The 15,485-nt window shown below is 51.9% G+C and overlaps 11 protein-coding genes across 11 annotated transcripts; 4 read left to right on the forward strand and 7 right to left on the reverse strand. All coding sequences in view use genetic code 12, as the record gives it.

The window, feature by feature from the left end:
* Window positions 1-49: 49 nt before the first annotated feature.
* On the reverse strand, window positions 50-454 carry LODBEIA_P56970 (uncharacterized protein; the record flags this gene model as incomplete). Its single annotated transcript, XM_066976057.1, has 1 exon — window positions 50-454. One exon carries the CDS (start codon window positions 452-454, stop codon window positions 50-52), a length of 405 nt encoding a protein of 134 aa, XP_066832635.1.
* A 61-nt stretch (window positions 455-515) lies between these two features.
* LODBEIA_P56980 (uncharacterized protein) lies at window positions 516-1,046 on the forward strand (the record flags this gene model as incomplete). Its single annotated transcript, XM_066976058.1, has 1 exon — window positions 516-1,046. One exon carries the CDS (start codon window positions 516-518, stop codon window positions 1,044-1,046), a length of 531 nt encoding a protein of 176 aa, XP_066832636.1.
* A 59-nt stretch (window positions 1,047-1,105) lies between these two features.
* On the reverse strand, window positions 1,106-2,542 carry LODBEIA_P56990 (uncharacterized protein; the record flags this gene model as incomplete). The annotated part of the gene is made up of 1 exon (XM_066976059.1): window positions 1,106-2,542. The coding sequence occupies one exon, from the start codon at window positions 2,540-2,542 to the stop codon at window positions 1,106-1,108; it is 1,437 nt and encodes a 478-aa protein (XP_066832637.1).
* Window positions 2,543-2,605: 63 nt separating this feature from the next.
* On the reverse strand, window positions 2,606-3,991 carry LODBEIA_P57000 (uncharacterized protein; the record flags this gene model as incomplete). The annotated part of the gene is made up of 1 exon (XM_066976062.1): window positions 2,606-3,991. One exon carries the CDS (start codon window positions 3,989-3,991, stop codon window positions 2,606-2,608), a length of 1,386 nt encoding a protein of 461 aa, XP_066832638.1.
* Window positions 3,992-4,041: 50 nt separating this feature from the next.
* On the reverse strand, window positions 4,042-5,109 carry LODBEIA_P57010 (uncharacterized protein; the record flags this gene model as incomplete). The annotated part of the gene is made up of 1 exon (XM_066976063.1): window positions 4,042-5,109. The coding sequence occupies one exon, from the start codon at window positions 5,107-5,109 to the stop codon at window positions 4,042-4,044; it is 1,068 nt and encodes a 355-aa protein (XP_066832639.1).
* Window positions 5,110-5,188: 79 nt separating this feature from the next.
* On the reverse strand, window positions 5,189-6,754 carry LODBEIA_P57020 (uncharacterized protein; the record flags this gene model as incomplete). The annotated part of the gene is made up of 1 exon (XM_066976064.1): window positions 5,189-6,754. The coding sequence occupies one exon, from the start codon at window positions 6,752-6,754 to the stop codon at window positions 5,189-5,191; it is 1,566 nt and encodes a 521-aa protein (XP_066832640.1).
* Window positions 6,755-6,957: 203 nt separating this feature from the next.
* LODBEIA_P57030 (uncharacterized protein) lies at window positions 6,958-8,340 on the reverse strand (the record flags this gene model as incomplete). Its single annotated transcript, XM_066976065.1, has 1 exon — window positions 6,958-8,340. One exon carries the CDS (start codon window positions 8,338-8,340, stop codon window positions 6,958-6,960), a length of 1,383 nt encoding a protein of 460 aa, XP_066832641.1.
* A 674-nt stretch (window positions 8,341-9,014) lies between these two features.
* LODBEIA_P57040 (uncharacterized protein) lies at window positions 9,015-10,172 on the forward strand (the record flags this gene model as incomplete). The annotated part of the gene is made up of 1 exon (XM_066976066.1): window positions 9,015-10,172. One exon carries the CDS (start codon window positions 9,015-9,017, stop codon window positions 10,170-10,172), a length of 1,158 nt encoding a protein of 385 aa, XP_066832642.1.
* On the reverse strand, window positions 10,165-11,151 carry LODBEIA_P57050 (uncharacterized protein; the record flags this gene model as incomplete). The annotated part of the gene is made up of 1 exon (XM_066976067.1): window positions 10,165-11,151. The coding sequence occupies one exon, from the start codon at window positions 11,149-11,151 to the stop codon at window positions 10,165-10,167; it is 987 nt and encodes a 328-aa protein (XP_066832643.1).
* A 130-nt stretch (window positions 11,152-11,281) lies between these two features.
* On the forward strand, window positions 11,282-14,080 carry LODBEIA_P57060 (uncharacterized protein; the record flags this gene model as incomplete). Its single annotated transcript, XM_066976068.1, has 1 exon — window positions 11,282-14,080. One exon carries the CDS (start codon window positions 11,282-11,284, stop codon window positions 14,078-14,080), a length of 2,799 nt encoding a protein of 932 aa, XP_066832644.1.
* Window positions 14,081-14,241: 161 nt separating this feature from the next.
* On the forward strand, window positions 14,242-15,390 carry LODBEIA_P57070 (uncharacterized protein; the record flags this gene model as incomplete). Its single annotated transcript, XM_066976069.1, has 1 exon — window positions 14,242-15,390. The coding sequence occupies one exon, from the start codon at window positions 14,242-14,244 to the stop codon at window positions 15,388-15,390; it is 1,149 nt and encodes a 382-aa protein (XP_066832645.1).
* Between the last annotated feature and the right edge of the window lie 95 nt (window positions 15,391-15,485).

Genomic DNA, 15,485 nt, shown 5'->3' on the forward strand with positions numbered 1-15,485 from the left:
TTCCATCAACTTTACCGGGCCGTCACGCATACCGGGCGGTGACTCTAAGTTACAGATCCTCCAGCTCCAGCTCTTTGCGCTTCCCCCGCTGTAGCCTTAGCTGTAGTCGCTTTGACTCGACGTAGGCGTCACTCGATGCCCATGCAAAGAGCCGGTTCGCCCGTCCAATGGGAGCAGCGTAAACACTCAGCTGTGCCTGTTTCAACCCTGCAGTTTGACCTAGCCATTTCTCTAGAATCCGTCGCTGTGCTGCTTCCAAGTGGGAGCCGTGCCATCGTGTCGTTGGAATGGTGGGTGCTGCGGTGATAAATTGCGGGGTGGTGCCCTGTAGCGAAGAATAGAGCTTGTTCGACTTGCCTGACTGTTGTAGAATAGCCTCCGGGTATGGATTGGTCGTTCCATTGGAGTCAAATGTGACCCCCATCAGCTGGCTAGCGTCTTCCGTGGCTGCCATTGATAAAGGTAACGGTTTCTGGCGTTGGAAAAAAAAAAATATGCACTGTTGAGACCACACTATGGCGATGTTCCCACAGTTTCCCCAGTTCAAGGTGCTCGTCTTCTTGGTGGATGGGTTGACCAAGGACGCGATTGCCAATATACAGAAGCAGCTCGCTGATGCTAACCCCGAGTACGACTATTGCTTTTGCAGCACCACGTACATCGTCTCATTGGAGCAGCTCCACCACAGCATCCACAATAGCTTGCAAAGTTACACGCTGGACCAGATGCAAACGCGGACCTTAAATGCGGAGATTTTGCTCAACTTGTGCCCTGTTAATGTGATCTCAGAAGCACTAAAGCGGTTTGGAATACTGGAGGCGTGTTCCAGTGCGGTGATCATTAAAATACTAGGCAGGGAGGAGAACACCATCGAAGTTGAGCGGTTCACCCAGTCTTTGGGCACAGTGGTGCCCATAACAGACGACGCACTTTACCAAAGAGCGGACATTGCAAAGTTTAAGAAAGTCTACAAATTGAATGACGCTGAAGACCCCCTGGACCTCACACGATTGGCTATAGGAGCAAGTATTTTACGCGGGTGCTAGCCCCCCTGGACCTCACACGATTGGCTATAGGAGCAAGTATTTTACGCGGGTGCTAGGCTCTACTTGAATGCAAATCTATTCAAATCTACACGGCGGGGCTTGGGTTCCTGCCGTTTTTCAACAACATTGACTGATTTTGTCACCAAGACTGGTCTCGGGCCTCCTTTGATGGAAGGCTTCATTTTTTTTCTCACTGGTGACCCCGCAGTGTCTTCGGACTCCTCTACTTCACCAACCTCAACCTTTACTATCTCTTTTGACTCCGCGGGCAAACTTGAGATCCAAATTGGTCTCCCATCGGTGGTCTCTGGTTCCTGCGGGCGGAAGAACTTACTAATTCCCAGTGTCTTTACCTCAGTGGAGGCCAACTTGCGCAACTTCTTTGACGTCGGTGACACTTTCGTCGCACACTTTACTGACGCGGTTCCCACTCTCTTAAGCTTGACCATGCCAAGTACAGACCCGGGGTGCTCTCTAGAAAGCAACACCTCGTGGGTGTTTGGATCAACCAATCCATTGCAGACCTTTACCGCCAACTCTGAATCCCAAGTTTGCCCACAAACCAGCTCTAGAGTCGCTGCGTCTACATCCAAACTCAGCGGCACCTCATTCAATGCCACCACTTGCTGCGTCCTCGGGTCAAACACTTTTTGAAACTGGAACGCAAGGGTCGCCCTAGCAAACTCCCCCTCGATGTCCTCGGGAAGTGGCTTCCCCGCGGCAGGCAAGGCCACTACAACTTTTTGTAAGTCCCGGTACCGATGCACTAGCTGGACCGAGGACTTGATGCCGACGCCGGGGACGCCCCTGGTGTAATCACAGCCCGAGAGCATCGCCGCAAGTCGCACCTGGTCGCTACTGAGACTGCCAAGGAAAGGAACCGCCTTGACCTTGTTGAAGTTTGCCCTGTCAATCTCCACACAACTAGCATCATCTCGCAACTTTGTGATCAACTTGCGGCACCCAAACACAAGCAAGTCTGAGTCCTCGCTCAAGATCCCATCAACAATGCCGGTTTTCTCTAGGTACACCATCTGCGGGTCCGCCTCGTACGGCGCCACCACGTAGGAAATGTTCATCTTGTCTAGCTCCACCATGATCAGTTTCGCCATCTGGTGGCTCACGCAAGCGGCTTTCATGTACGCCTTTGCCGCGAGGGTGGCTTTTCCCGCCCTTGTATACTTCTCTGCAAGCCTGCGTGCCTCCTCGCGCTCCAGCTTTCTCTTTGCGTTGGTCTCTGCTTTCGCCGTCAACAGCGCGCCGTCAAAGACAAAGTACGGGTTGATCCCAAAGTGCCGGAGCATGGCAATCTTGTTCAAGATGCTGGTGATGTACCTCCTAGTCGGTTTCCCAAGGCAGAGCTCCTCGGCACAGGAGACTATCGCGCGGTGCAACCACCCATACGTGTCAATAGCTAGCGTCTTGCCACGGTACCGCTCAAGCGAGCACGGGTCCTGGATGCATTTGAGAAGCGGGAGTAGCCCTGAGACTCCCATCGTTGGTGGAAGAAGAGGTTGTCAACACGTCTTGTTTTACACCGAAGTGGTAGCACGTCTATTCTATCTATGATTGCAGGCGCCAATAGAGATTGAAAACTGCACGCCTGCACTCTCGTCTCCTCCCAGACGCTTGCTGAAATAATACCCCAAGTCAAAGTTGGCCCACTGGTTGAAATACTTTAACCCGGCACCGTACGAGAGCGCGGCGGTGCTGTCAGTAAGGGAAAACTTGGAATCCACATTGCCTAGTAATGCTGTACAGTATAGTCTCAATGGGGAAGTAGGTTCCACGTTATGTGGCGGAGCGTAGAAGAGCCGGGGCACTTTTGTAAGCATAGTGGCCTGCAATTTGTAAAACAGTAACCCTCCACTAGGCTCCACGCTGTTTTGCTTGAACCCGACAAACGAGCTGTGTCCGCCGAGATAAAACTTGTCCAAGGTGTGGACGGGGAACTTGCTGTTGAAGTTGTAAATGCCTCCAACCTCCCCTGTGAAACTAGTGGTGATGTTAAGGAACGACTTGTAGAGGCCTAGTCTAACCTTCAGTTTGGCAAACTCGCCGCTGTTACTGGGGTTTGCTTGCTCTTGTACGGAGCTCAACTCGGCATCGGCCTCCACCTCGATTCCATCAGTAGGGAACACTTTGCCCAAACATGAAACATTCTTGTAGCAGACTCTACCAGCAACGCTGGACTTCAAAAACTGCCCACCAAAGAACTTGAGATTGTCCAGCGCGCTGTCGTCTATATCATAAAGGTTCCTCTTGAACAACGACAACCCAGCAAAAACACTCCATGGCCCCGGGGCCTTATACTGGATCCCTATTTTACCACCCAATTCATTCTCTTGAAAGTCCAGCCACGCGTGGTTGTCCTTGGTGTTGTACCCACCGTCCAAAACAACCTTGAACCGCGGGTCTTTCAAACTGGAAGCAAACTTAAACTGGCTCAATAAATGGTCATGAGGCTTGTACGGGTTGTAGTCGACCCCCACGGAGACAACCTCGCCGTTGCCGTTGAAGTTGCTATCTACATGGTTCAATTGGAGGTTTAGAAAGTCCTCAGCGTCAAACTTGAGAAACCCCTGGCTGGTGTTGAGCGGAGTAGGGGAAACGTCAAAGGTGACTTTTGCCGGGATCGATTTCTCATGGTTGTACGACTTTACCGATGGAGCTGTCGAGTAGTAGTCTGGCTGGACCCGGACCTTCACCTCGTCAAACACTCCCGTGTCGAGCAAGTGGTGGTAGGAAGTGGTTGTCTCCGCGGTCAACCTGGCCAAAGTGTAGTCGCTTCCAGCCAATAGCGGGGTCAACAATTTCTTGTAAAACTCGTCGCTAAACGCTTGTCCTCCTTCGACTTGCACCGCTATCAAGTACACGGGCTGCGTAGAGGAAGCCAGTAACAACGACTGGATGCCGCCTGTTTCAACTTGACCCATTGAATGCATGTATTATGGTGTCCAGGGTTTTTACTTTTTTCCCCGTGGAAAATTTCATTCTAAGTCTCTCTATTTACATCTACAGTGGCCCCGTCGTAGGCCAAGTCCAACACTTTCCAGTCACACTTGATCCCCTCGCTTTGGAAGATACCCGTGACGTCACGTGCAATACTTTCAAACCCGTCAGTAGCGAGGCATAAAATGGTTGGACCAGCACCGCTGAGGCAGATGCCGCAGAGTCCCGGGTGTTTCGCGGGGACCACGTCTTTCAACACCGTGTCCAAGCCGGGGATCAACACCGTCCTGTACGGCTGGTGGATCTTATCCTTCATTGCCTCGTAGATCACCTTGTGGTTTGGCGGGTTCTGGGTCAACGCGGTGGTGAGTATGGCTATTCTTTGCAAGTTGTAGATAATGTCCTTGCGGGAGTAGGTCTGCGGCAACACTGCTCTGGACTTGTCTGTGCTGACCTCAAAGTTGGGCACAATGGCGACGCATTTGATTTTCGGATTCCACTTGTACTGCACGTACTCGCCGATGTCCCGTGGCGGCGGTGACAGCACTATGGAGGACCGGGGGGTGTCCTCTTTAGGCAAGACCCATTCCAATGGCACCTGCGTGGCCTCTGCGTCCCCCTCGTCGAGCTCATTCAAGTACGACCCAATAAACCCGCCGAGCATGGCGGCGGCAATGTTATCCGGGTGCCTCTCAATCATCAAACAGTAATCGAGCATCCTCCTTTTGTCCAAGTGCAAGTCCCCAATGACGTTCCCTAGGCAGGCTCCGCCGACAATGGCGCTAGCGCTCGAGCCCAAACCGCGCCCAAGGGGGATGGGGTTGTTCACGTGGATCTTGGTTCCGTGGGGGAACTGGCTGATCCCGTTGCATCTGAGCACATACAATGCAGTTTGTGTGATCAAGTTCTTGTCTGAACTCAACGGGACCTTCTCGGCGAGATCACCCTCATAGGAAAGAAGCGCGTTGTGGGGGTCCGCCGTGGTATCAACACTGGGATCAATCTCCACGCTAATACTCAAGTAGAGCTGCAACCCTACCCCCAACACGTCGAACCCGGGACCTATATTCGCCGACGACGCGGGCACTTTGATCTGAAACGAACGTGGCATAGCTCTTTGGTGGATGGTGTGGGTCTATTACAGATTTGAAATTTTTTCTTCAAGAGCGAGAGAAATACAAATCGATAAATCATATACAGGTGGGTCTCTTTCTCCAAACAATCTCCGCAGGCTCTTGAGGCAAGGTGACCATCGAGGTGTAGTCCACTTCAGGCACAGTTTTGCCCTTTAGTTCCCACTGCAAGTTGTACACAAACGTGGTCAAGAGAGTGCCTAGTTGCACATAGGCAAACTGCTCGCCAATGCACCTGTGTCTTCCTCCACCAAATGGCAAATACGACGAGCCCACGCCTTTGGAGACCTTGCCAAACCCGTAGTCAACCTCGTCTGAGTCCTTGCTGGCCAAGTTGGAGTCGTCCCAGCGATGCGGGTCAAACACTGCCGCGTTGTGGTAGTACTTTTCGTTGGTATGCGCGTACCCTGGCGAGACCAACACGTGGTGTCCCCTGGGAACTACAAAGGTGGTCCCTGGAACCACAAGCGGCGACATGACTTTGCGAAAGATGGAGTGTAGAGGCATGTGCATCCTCAACGTTTCCTTGATGGTGTTGTTGACCAAGGACATCCCTTGCAAGTCCTCGTAAGTCAAGTCGTCGAGGCGGCCGCCTTTTGGCTTCAACACGGACTGAATCTCGTCGTATAGTTGCTCCTGCAACTCCGGCTTCTCTCCCAAGTGCAACAAGAACCAGGCCGACGTGGAGGAGCTCGTGTGCTGGCCGCCCATGAGCACCCCAATCAACAAGTTGGCAATCTCCTGGTCGCTCATCTTGACGCCGTCCTTGTACGTGGAGTTGACCATCAACGAGCTGATCAAGTCGTCGTTGGCGTCGACTCCAGCTTCACGTCTCTTGGTGATCTCCTTCATGTACGTTTGGGATATTTTCTGCTGCGCCGCGTCTCGCTTCCAATAATGCGGCAATGGCAAGTTGGGAAAGACAAAGTTCACCGGGGTAAAGCCCTTGTCCAAGTCCGAATAAAGCTGAGCAAAGGACTCGTCGAAGCGGTTGCGCATCGCTGCGCCCATGAGCGATCTCGACGCAGTGAATATGGTAATCTCCGGCTGTGTCTGCATGACATTGGCCACGCCTGAACTCTGCTTTGACAAATTAAACATTGGCGACTTGACAAAGTAGCTCAACACCTCCTCCCTGATGAGCGGGACATACCTCCTAAACGAGTCCGTGGTTAAGGCAAACTTTGCAAACTTTTTCTGCTCCATCAACCGTGCGTTAGGGCAGTCGTATATGACGCCCTTGCCAAACACGGGGGTCGTCAAATGCTGGTACGCTTCCTCCGCGGAAACATCAGACAACTTGGCATTGAGGATAAACTCGTGGCCCTTGGGGCCTAAATAGACGGTCATGACCCGCCCCAACAACATAAAAGCAAACACATCGCCATGTTTCTTGCGGCAGTTTTCAAAAAACTCATACGGCTGTTGTCCATACCCGACCGCCAGGCCAAACCAGGGGATCCAGTAAAACACAAGCGGCACACGGTCTTTCCTCAACGAGTAGAGCAACTGCCATACGATATTGTACACAAACGGAGCAGCAATGAGGATGGAAAGCTGCTGGAAAGTGGACAAGGTGAGGAAGAAATTGTACCCTTGGAGTAGTCCGTCAACGATAGCCATTGCTGATGATAGAGCGATGGAGGGAACCAACTCTCAGGAACTTGTCCAATTATAAGTACTGCAATGTCTCACCCTCCAAAATGGTGTGTTTTTGCATCTCGTCGTTTACGAAAAACTTTTGGCATACGACGGGGAAAAATAAAACTGCAGCGCGCGTGCAATTATCCTAGAGCTCGTACACCCTAATATCTATATAAATATCCTCACTGCATCTCAAACCCCATCTCCTTGGCCCTGACCACCAACTCGTCGTGGTCCTGCTGCATTCTGCTGTTCTTCTCTTCCAAGAACTTGATATACTCTATAGACTTGGCCAAGATTGTGCCCTTGTTCAACTTTCGTGCGGGCTCCAACCCTTCCAAGTCAATGTCTTCAAAAGACATGTTGTTGTACTGGTCGCCAAAGGGGACCATCTCGTCCCCCTCGGAGCTGTCGTACTCGTCCACGTCGTCGCCGATCAACTGCATCCGCTGCTGCTTCAACCGCATTTTCTCCTGGTGCTTCCGGAGCACCAAGATTTTCAACGTGGGCACCGACTCCTGCAACGCGTTGAACTTGTCGTTGATCTTGTTTCTGTACCTTTGTTCAATCACGTTGTGCGCGGATTTAACCCGCGGTCTGCCCGAATGGGGCTGCAGTAATGGGGTCGACACGGACGACTCGGTCACCACTGCGGGTCTCTGCTTTGTTGGTTCCTTTTTGCTAGGCTTGAAGGGGCTGCCGGTTTCCTGTTTTATATTGGGCGTCTGCAGTCTATTTGGTGTAGCCGGCGAGGAGAAGCCGTTCTTTATAGAGTCCAGGCCTTTGCCTCCGATGACCGGGTAGATGCTTTGAAACAGCGACGCGGTGAATGAGCTGAGTGAGGAGGAAGTGGACGACTGCTGCAACTGGTTGCCCTGCTGGTCCACCGCCCCGTCCTCCGTTTTCAGCGGGCACGTCTCAACATTGGCCTCGACAGATAACGGAGACCTCACTGTGGCTGCCGCGGCGGAGTACGACAAGTGCGACGCAATCTCTTCATTGCCGAGCTGGGGAAACTCAAACCCGGGTGGCTTATTCGCGTCATCGTGGTCATGAGACTGACCTCTAGCATCGTCCGCTGCCGACTCCAGCAACCCTAGCTCTGGCGGATTATACCCCAAGTCCATTCCCGTGTCGTTGCAAATCTCGTCTGTCCCGGCAATATACCCGGTGTTGCTCGGCAAGTTGCGGTCGATGTAGGAGGACTCCCCGCTGCACATTGGCAGCGGCATATTCATCAGCTTTGCTCTATTGGTGACACACTGCTGAAACGAGGGAGCGAGGGAAAAGTCCAAATCAACAGGGAACCCGGGTGTTTCACTAGTTTGGTTTCTCATACCTCCACTGCCGACCTCAAGCACCGGCTGCCCTAGCAAGCAGAGACTAGTCGGGTCCATTCTCATGTGATACGGAGCATCCTTTGCTTCATAGGTGACATCCTGCTGCTGCACCTGCTCCTTAACCGGCACATGTCCAGCCTCCTCCTCCGCAAACAGTTTCTGCATCTCGTTGGCGTTCCCCATGGGCGAAAAGAACGAACTGTAGTCATTAAGCTTGTAAGACATTGGGCGGAAAGCAATGTCGTTAGCTCCTCCCGATGGCAGCTCCAGTCAGTGGAAGTGCTTGCGATATATAAAAAAAAATCCTCAACCAGTGTATTTGTTTCTTTTAATGGATCTAACCTGTAGTTGGCTCTGTGGAATCCTGCGTGGAACACTCTCAACAAGAAAAGCACCCTACCGACTGGATTTCCTTTTTATCCACCAACGACGGAACCTAGATGCTTGATTTTGCATTCATCAAGACAGCTCTTGCACTTGGCCTGTAAAATATATCTAAATGCAATCCAATGTACGATCCAAACCACCTCTGGCGCAGTCACCCCACGCCACGCCGTTGCTCTTCCACCTGAACCAAACTCTGGTGTATCTCTTCTTCAGCTATGACCACCATGGCTTCTGCACGGACCAATCCAGCGATAAGAAGTCGCGATTGTTTTTAGACCAACAACAGCCATTATCCGCATCTTTCGTAGATTTCCATGTTGCGGTTTTGGACCGTGAGATATAATACTGGACTATTTTTGCAGCACTTGCTAATCATACGACTTTAAAGACAGGTTTTGGAAAAATAAACTCCTCTGGGCGTGGTCTAGACTGTTAGCAGTCCACCATTGATTTTCCTCCTTTCTGTTATTTTTTTTTCTCTCACATCATCGCTAAGGTTTGTTCCTCAAGACATGTCCCAGCTCCATGATCTATGCAAGTTTCCCACACGCCCCATAACTGTGGAGTATGTCTCCCAGTTGAGGTCGTACTTGAGCAGCGGGGTCCCCGCTACTTATACAGTGGAGGAGGCGTACAACTATGAGAATCGGGTGGAGACTGAACCAGCAACCGCCACGACTCCGTTGCATTTGATCTGCACTCATGTGCCAACAGACTTGGACGAGGGTGAAACCGCGGTAGTTGATGAAATGTGTGATGTCTTGTTTGAGTACGGCGCCGGCTGGAGCTTCACCGATGTCAATAATGAGACCCCGGGGTGCGTGTTGATCCGGCGCGGGCTTAAAGACTGGGCGTTGTATGAGAAGCTTGTGGACGCTGGCGTGAGGGCAGAGTTGTTGTTGAGAAAAGTGAGCGAGTATGACGTGGAGTTTGTTGAAGAAGGGGAAGTGGTTGCCTCTGAAGAGGCTGCTGCTCCCTCCCACAACCAGCAAGCATTTCTCGAGTCGAAACTTGAGTATGTGGACGATGCGCTAGTCACGAAAGAGAGAAAAGACGGCGTCATGATGAGCTGGGAGTCGGATATCATGCAACTAGCCGCAGACTCAATCACCGTTAATGGTAGTGACGACTTGTGTATTCTCAACATTGGCTTTGGAATGGGGATCATAGACACGATGCTTCAGCAGAAGAACCCCCGCAAGCACTACATTTGTGAAGCCCACCCAGATGTGCTAGCCAAGATGAAACAAGATGGCTGGTTTGAGAAAGCAAATGTGGTGGTCTTGAGTGGCCGCTGGCAGGATGAACTCGACAAGTTGCTTTCTCAGGGCACTGTTTTCTTCGATGGCATCTACTACGACACTTTTTCCGAGCACTACCTGGACATGCTCGAGTTGTTTGACTATGTTGTTGGTTTGTTGAAACCAGACGGTGTTTTCTCCTTCTTCAACGGGCTTGGTGCTGACAGACAGGTCATTTACGAAGTCTACAAAAAGTTGGTTCAAATAGACCTCGAAAATTACGGCTTGAGGTGCCGATTCAAGGAAATGCGCGTGCCACCAGAATTGTTCAAAAAAGGAGGCGAAAGTATCTGGGATGACATAAAGAGAAGCTACTGGTCTTGCCCTATTTACTACCACCCAGAAGCCACATTCATGGACTTTAGCTAATGCTTAGTTTCTCCCCTTCCACAAAACACCCTAGCCCGCAGAATGCCTCGTCTAGTGCTCTCTCAAAAACATTAGCCAACCTCCAGCCGCCCCCTAGATACTCCTTTTTCTTTGCCAACTCGAATAGATACGGGTCGTGGTAGCTATCCTTGGGGTCAACAGTTTGGCTCAATAGACGATACCTCAAAGTCAAATCTCTGTCTCCGTCGAACGGCGTAAACGGTGCAACTGCCACCGCCAGGCGGCTCTCGGGTACACTACTGCTAAACTGCTGGTCCAACTGGCTGTTTATCTGCTGCAACTGTTTCTTCCTCTGCAGCGTGCGCTTGTTCAACTGCCGCTGCTGCTGCTGAAGCAACTCTTCGCTGCTCATTGAGCTGTTGGTCATCTTCTCCAAAAGCTCCTGCTGCTGGAGGATCTTAAACTCCACATCCTCCTGCTCCATCCGTTTCTGAATCTTGAGCTTCTCCTGCTTCAACCGTTCCATGGCATCCTGGTACTTGGCCAAGTCGGCTGTCTTTTGCGACTCGCGCATGTTCTTTTCGAGAATCTCTAGCTTGTGCTCGCTCTCGTACTCTCTGACCTCCTGCTCCGTCGCCTCAAGGTCAACCCCGTTGCTCAATTTGAACACTATTTCCTCCACCTGTTCCAAGTACTGATTGTACTCTTTCAAGCTGGCAAAGTCCTCCTCGGTTTTGTTGTAGATGGCACCGACTCTTCGCCGCACGTCGATCTCCTTTTCAATAACCAAGTCCTCAAAGATCTGCTGCTTGAATCTGTTCTTTCGCAAGATTTTTCCGCATTTCGGATACGGGCATGGGGCCGGGCCTAGTGAAAAGATCCTATCGACGCATGACTCGCAGATCTTGTGATAGCACTCGGGGTTGACAAGAAACCTCATACTGGGGGAGAGGTACTTGTCTGTTTTGCAGATCGGACACATGTCCCGCAACTGGTCGGGATGGGGCACGATGTTCATGGTGTAGTTACTCTAGTTTATTCAGTCTACTGTGGATTGGTAATCCGATGATAAAGTAGTAGTCTATTTTTCCAAACCGAGATGAAAAAAAAAATTGACCTTTCTCCTCACCACAGTACTAAACCAAGCAATGAGTACAGTGTTTGGGGAAGACCGTGAGCACGACTTTGATGAGGCGGCAGAGGCACCCGGGTTTGAGTTGAGCCAAAACCCACATGCCTGTGCCTACTGTGGAGTCAACACCCCCAACTCGGTGATCAAGTGCAACACGTGCAACAAGTGGTTCTGCAACGACAAGACCAACTCTTCTAGTTCCCACATTGTCACCCACTTGGTAATGTCCCGCCACAACCAAGTCAGCTTGCACGAAGAGTCGGATCTAGGCGACACCACGTTGGAGTGCTACAACTGCGGCAACAAGAACGTGTTTATGTTGGGGTTTGTCTCTGCCAAACAGGAGTCTGTCGTGGTGATCCTCTGCCGTTTGCCCTGCGCACGGTCAAAGGACATCAACTGGGACACGAGCCACTGGCAGTCGCTCATTGAAGACCGGCAGTTTTTGTCGTGGTTGGCGCCGCCCCCGAGCGAGGAGGCGTTGATTGATTCCAGGCAGGTGACCCCGCAGCAGATTTCCAAGTTGGAGGCCCAGTGGCGGTTGAACCGGGATGCGACTATTAACGACGTTGAGAATAACGACGTTGCCGAAGAGCTGGTGTTGCCGATATTGATGCGGTACAACGACGGGTTCCAGTACCAGAGATCGTTTGGCCCGTTGGTGAAATTGGAAGCCGACTACGATAAAAACTTGAAGGAGTCGCAAGCGCTAGAGCATATTCAGGTCAAGTGGGCCTTGGGGTTGAACAACAGACACTTGGCCTCGTTCACGTTGATGACGTTTGAGACCTCCAATTTGAAAGTGGCTGTGGGAGATGAGATTATATTGCGTTATAACGGCAGCCAGAGGGAGCCCTGGGAAGGGCATGGCTTTATCTTGAGGTTGCCCAATTCTTACCAGGAGGAGTTCACATTGGAGTTGAACGCGTCCAAAGTGGCGCCACCAACAAACTTGACCAACGACTTTACTGCCGAGTTTGTGTGGAAAGGCACCTCGTACGACCGGATGCAGCAAGCAATGAAGGACTTTGCCACAGACGAAGAGTCTGTTTCGTCGTACCTCTACCACAAGTTGTTGGGCCACGATGTGGCTCCCGTGGAGTTTGACATTGAGGCCCCGGAGAAATTCTCGCACCCAAAGTTGACCGAGTTGAACATCTCCCAGACCAACGCTGTGAGGTCTGTGTTGCAAAGACCGCTCTCCTTGATACAAGGACCACCGGGGACAGGCAAAACTGTCACCTCCGCCACGATAGTCTACCATTTGTCCCGCTTGAACAAGGAGAAGATCTTGGTTTGCGCGCCTTCAAACGTAGCCGTTGACCACTTGGCCGAGAAGTTGGACTCGTTGGGGTTGCGGGTGGTGCGGTTGACGGCCAAGTCACGCGAGGACGTCGAGAGCTCCGTGAGCCACTTGGCGTTGCACCACATTGTCAACAAATCGGCAAAGGGAGAGTTGAAGAAGTTGATCAAATTGAAAAACGAGGTTGGCGAGTTGTCGGTGGAGGATGCCAAAAACTTTATCAAAAATTTGCGTGCGTCCGAGTTGAAGATATTGAGCAAGGCCGAGGTTGTGTGTTGTACGTGTGTGGGTGCCGCCGACAAGAGACTAGCCCAGTTCAAGTTCAGAACAGTGTTGATAGATGAGAGCACGCAGGCTTCCGAGCCGGAGGTGTTGATCCCCATAGTCAAAGGAGCCAAGCAGGTGATTCTCGTTGGCGACCACCAGCAGTTGGGGCCTGTTATCTTGGACCGAAAAGCCGCCGATGCCGGGCTAAAGCAGTCCCTATTTGAGCGATTGGTCTTTCTCGGACACGTTCCGATTCGGTTGGAAGTGCAGTACAGAATGCACCCGTGCTTGTCCGAGTTCCCCAGCAACATGTTTTACGAAGGCTCACTCCAAAACGGAGTCACTAGCCAGGACCGGTTGGTGGAGGAGGCGATGTTCCCCTGGCCCGTGTTGGACACCCCGATGATGTTCTGGGCCAATTACGGCCGTGAGGAGTTGAGCGGCAGCGGCAACTCGTACTTGAACCGAGTCGAGGCGATGAACGTGGAGCGGATCATCACGCGGTTGTTCAAGGACGGGATCAGGCCGGAGCAGATCGGGGTGATCACTCCCTACGAGGGCCAAAGGGCGTACTTGGTGCAGTTCATGTCCATCAACTCGACAATCTTGGACAAGCGGCATGAGTATCTTGAAGTGGAGATTACTAGTGTCGACGCGTTCCAAGGGCGGGAGAAGGACTTTATCATCTTGAGCTGTGTTCGCGCCAACGACTCGCAAAGCATTGGGTTCTTGAGCGATCCGCGGAGGTTGAACGTGGCGCTCACCAGGGCCAAGTACGGGTTGTTGGTGTTGGGGAACCCACGCGCATTGTCGCGCAACAAGCTATGGAACCACTTGTTGATCCATTTCCGCGAAAAGGGGTGCTTGGTCGATGGACCGTTGGACAACTTGCAGCTTTCCATGGTGCAGCTAAACAATTACGCTGCGCGAGGCACCACCAAAGGGCCAAAGAGGAACCCGCTTGGCGCTCCATCGACGGCATTCTCGACCGCCACTTTTGACGGCGGCAGCATGGCCAATGAAGGGTCTGACGTGCAACGCCAGCAGAAGGTTAGGGACGAGTTGTGGCCCGCGTTGGCCAACCAGTCAAACTACTACAACGGCGACAACTCCATCAGCGCCAATTTCTACAGCAAGTTGCACAAGATTGATAAAAAGTACGAAGGTGCGAGATACAGCGGGGAGAATATCGAGGACGACATCCGGAGCATCACCAGCTCGTTTGCCGCGGGATTGAACTTTTAAATGACCCATGTAGGTGTATAAACTCTGGTGTCACATGGTAGCACACAAAGTCAAAACAAAGCAAACGAGTGACGACAAAAATCAAGACACATCCTGAACCAACGACTCTACACCTCTTTTTCACGACACTAGGATTGACAAGTTTTTCCCACGTTAAAGACATGTCTCCATCAGGTCATAAAAAATACGACTCGCAGCACCGCGGTGGCAAAGTTGACTCGAGCGAGTCCAGCAACCATGAGCACTCTTCCATCGACTACCAGGGTTTAGCCGCAGAGTCCGCTGCGGCCACAGCCTCCGCCGCGGTTGCAGCCGCCGGCAAGAGACAGCACCTGATGGGCTCGGAGGTTGACCCCGTGACCATGTCGCAGGCCCTTGCCCATATCAACAACATGAAGAACCCGCACCGGATGAAATTGTCTGGCGAAGACGTCAAGTTGATTCTCTATCTCATAGTTGAGACCAAGCCGTTCAAGTACGTTGGCAACAGGTCGCTCAGCCAGACCAAAAAGTGGGAGATTATCCAGAACAAGTACTACGACATCAAGTTCAGAGAGCAGAACAACACCAACTTCATTGTCCCCACCGTGCGCACGTTGCAGCGCCAGTTGGTGGCCGCGATCAGGAAGGCCGAGGCGCTTCGAAGCAAAGAGGCTGCCAATGGCATCGACTTGCTGCCCCACGTGATCCCCGAGACCTTGTCCGAGATCGACAGCGACGAGTACTACAACTTCCACCATGTCACGCCAGAGAGCCCCCAAGAGGCGATGGAGCGCGCGTTGCTCGACCTTCACGAGTTGAGCGACAAGATCAAGCAGTTGAAGCTAGAGAGCAGTAACATTGTCAGGAGCAGCTTCCAACCGAGGGGTAAGTCCTCCCCCGCGGCGACGAGGCTCCTTGAGGACAGCGGCAGCGTTTCGGAGCTAGTGGAAACATACAGTACTTCAGCCGCGTCGCATTTGGAAGAGATACTGTCGCTAGTCTTGGACCAAGTTGACAGCTTAAAGAGCGACGTTGCGGCCGGAGGCGATGCCGCTCTCGGCAAAGCCATTGGCTTATTGGAGTCCGTATTCTCCCACGCCAACGACGTTCGACTGGCCATGAGAAAGGACAACGAGCTGGTGAAAAAACAAATCACGAGGATCCTCAATGACCATGCCGAGGCCATTGAACGAATGAAGGAGGAGTTTTCCATAAAACAGCTTGCCTTGACAAAGGAGCTAGTCTCTGTTTTAAAACGGGACTTGGAATCCATGGGGAACGCCCAACTGAGTCTTGAAAAGCTCAATGCTATCAGCGAGATGCTCTGATGGTGTAAGTATTGTTATTTAGTGCAATTGATATTGTAACCGCACACACCATAGAAAAAAATACCCCCCTACCCCCCTAGAATAAATCTGTTGCA

This window comes from Lodderomyces beijingensis (assembly GCF_963989305.1).
Source record: "Lodderomyces beijingensis strain CBS 14171 genome assembly, chromosome: 7".
In the NCBI taxonomy this organism is placed as follows: domain Eukaryota; kingdom Fungi; phylum Ascomycota; class Pichiomycetes; order Serinales; family Debaryomycetaceae; genus Lodderomyces; species Lodderomyces beijingensis.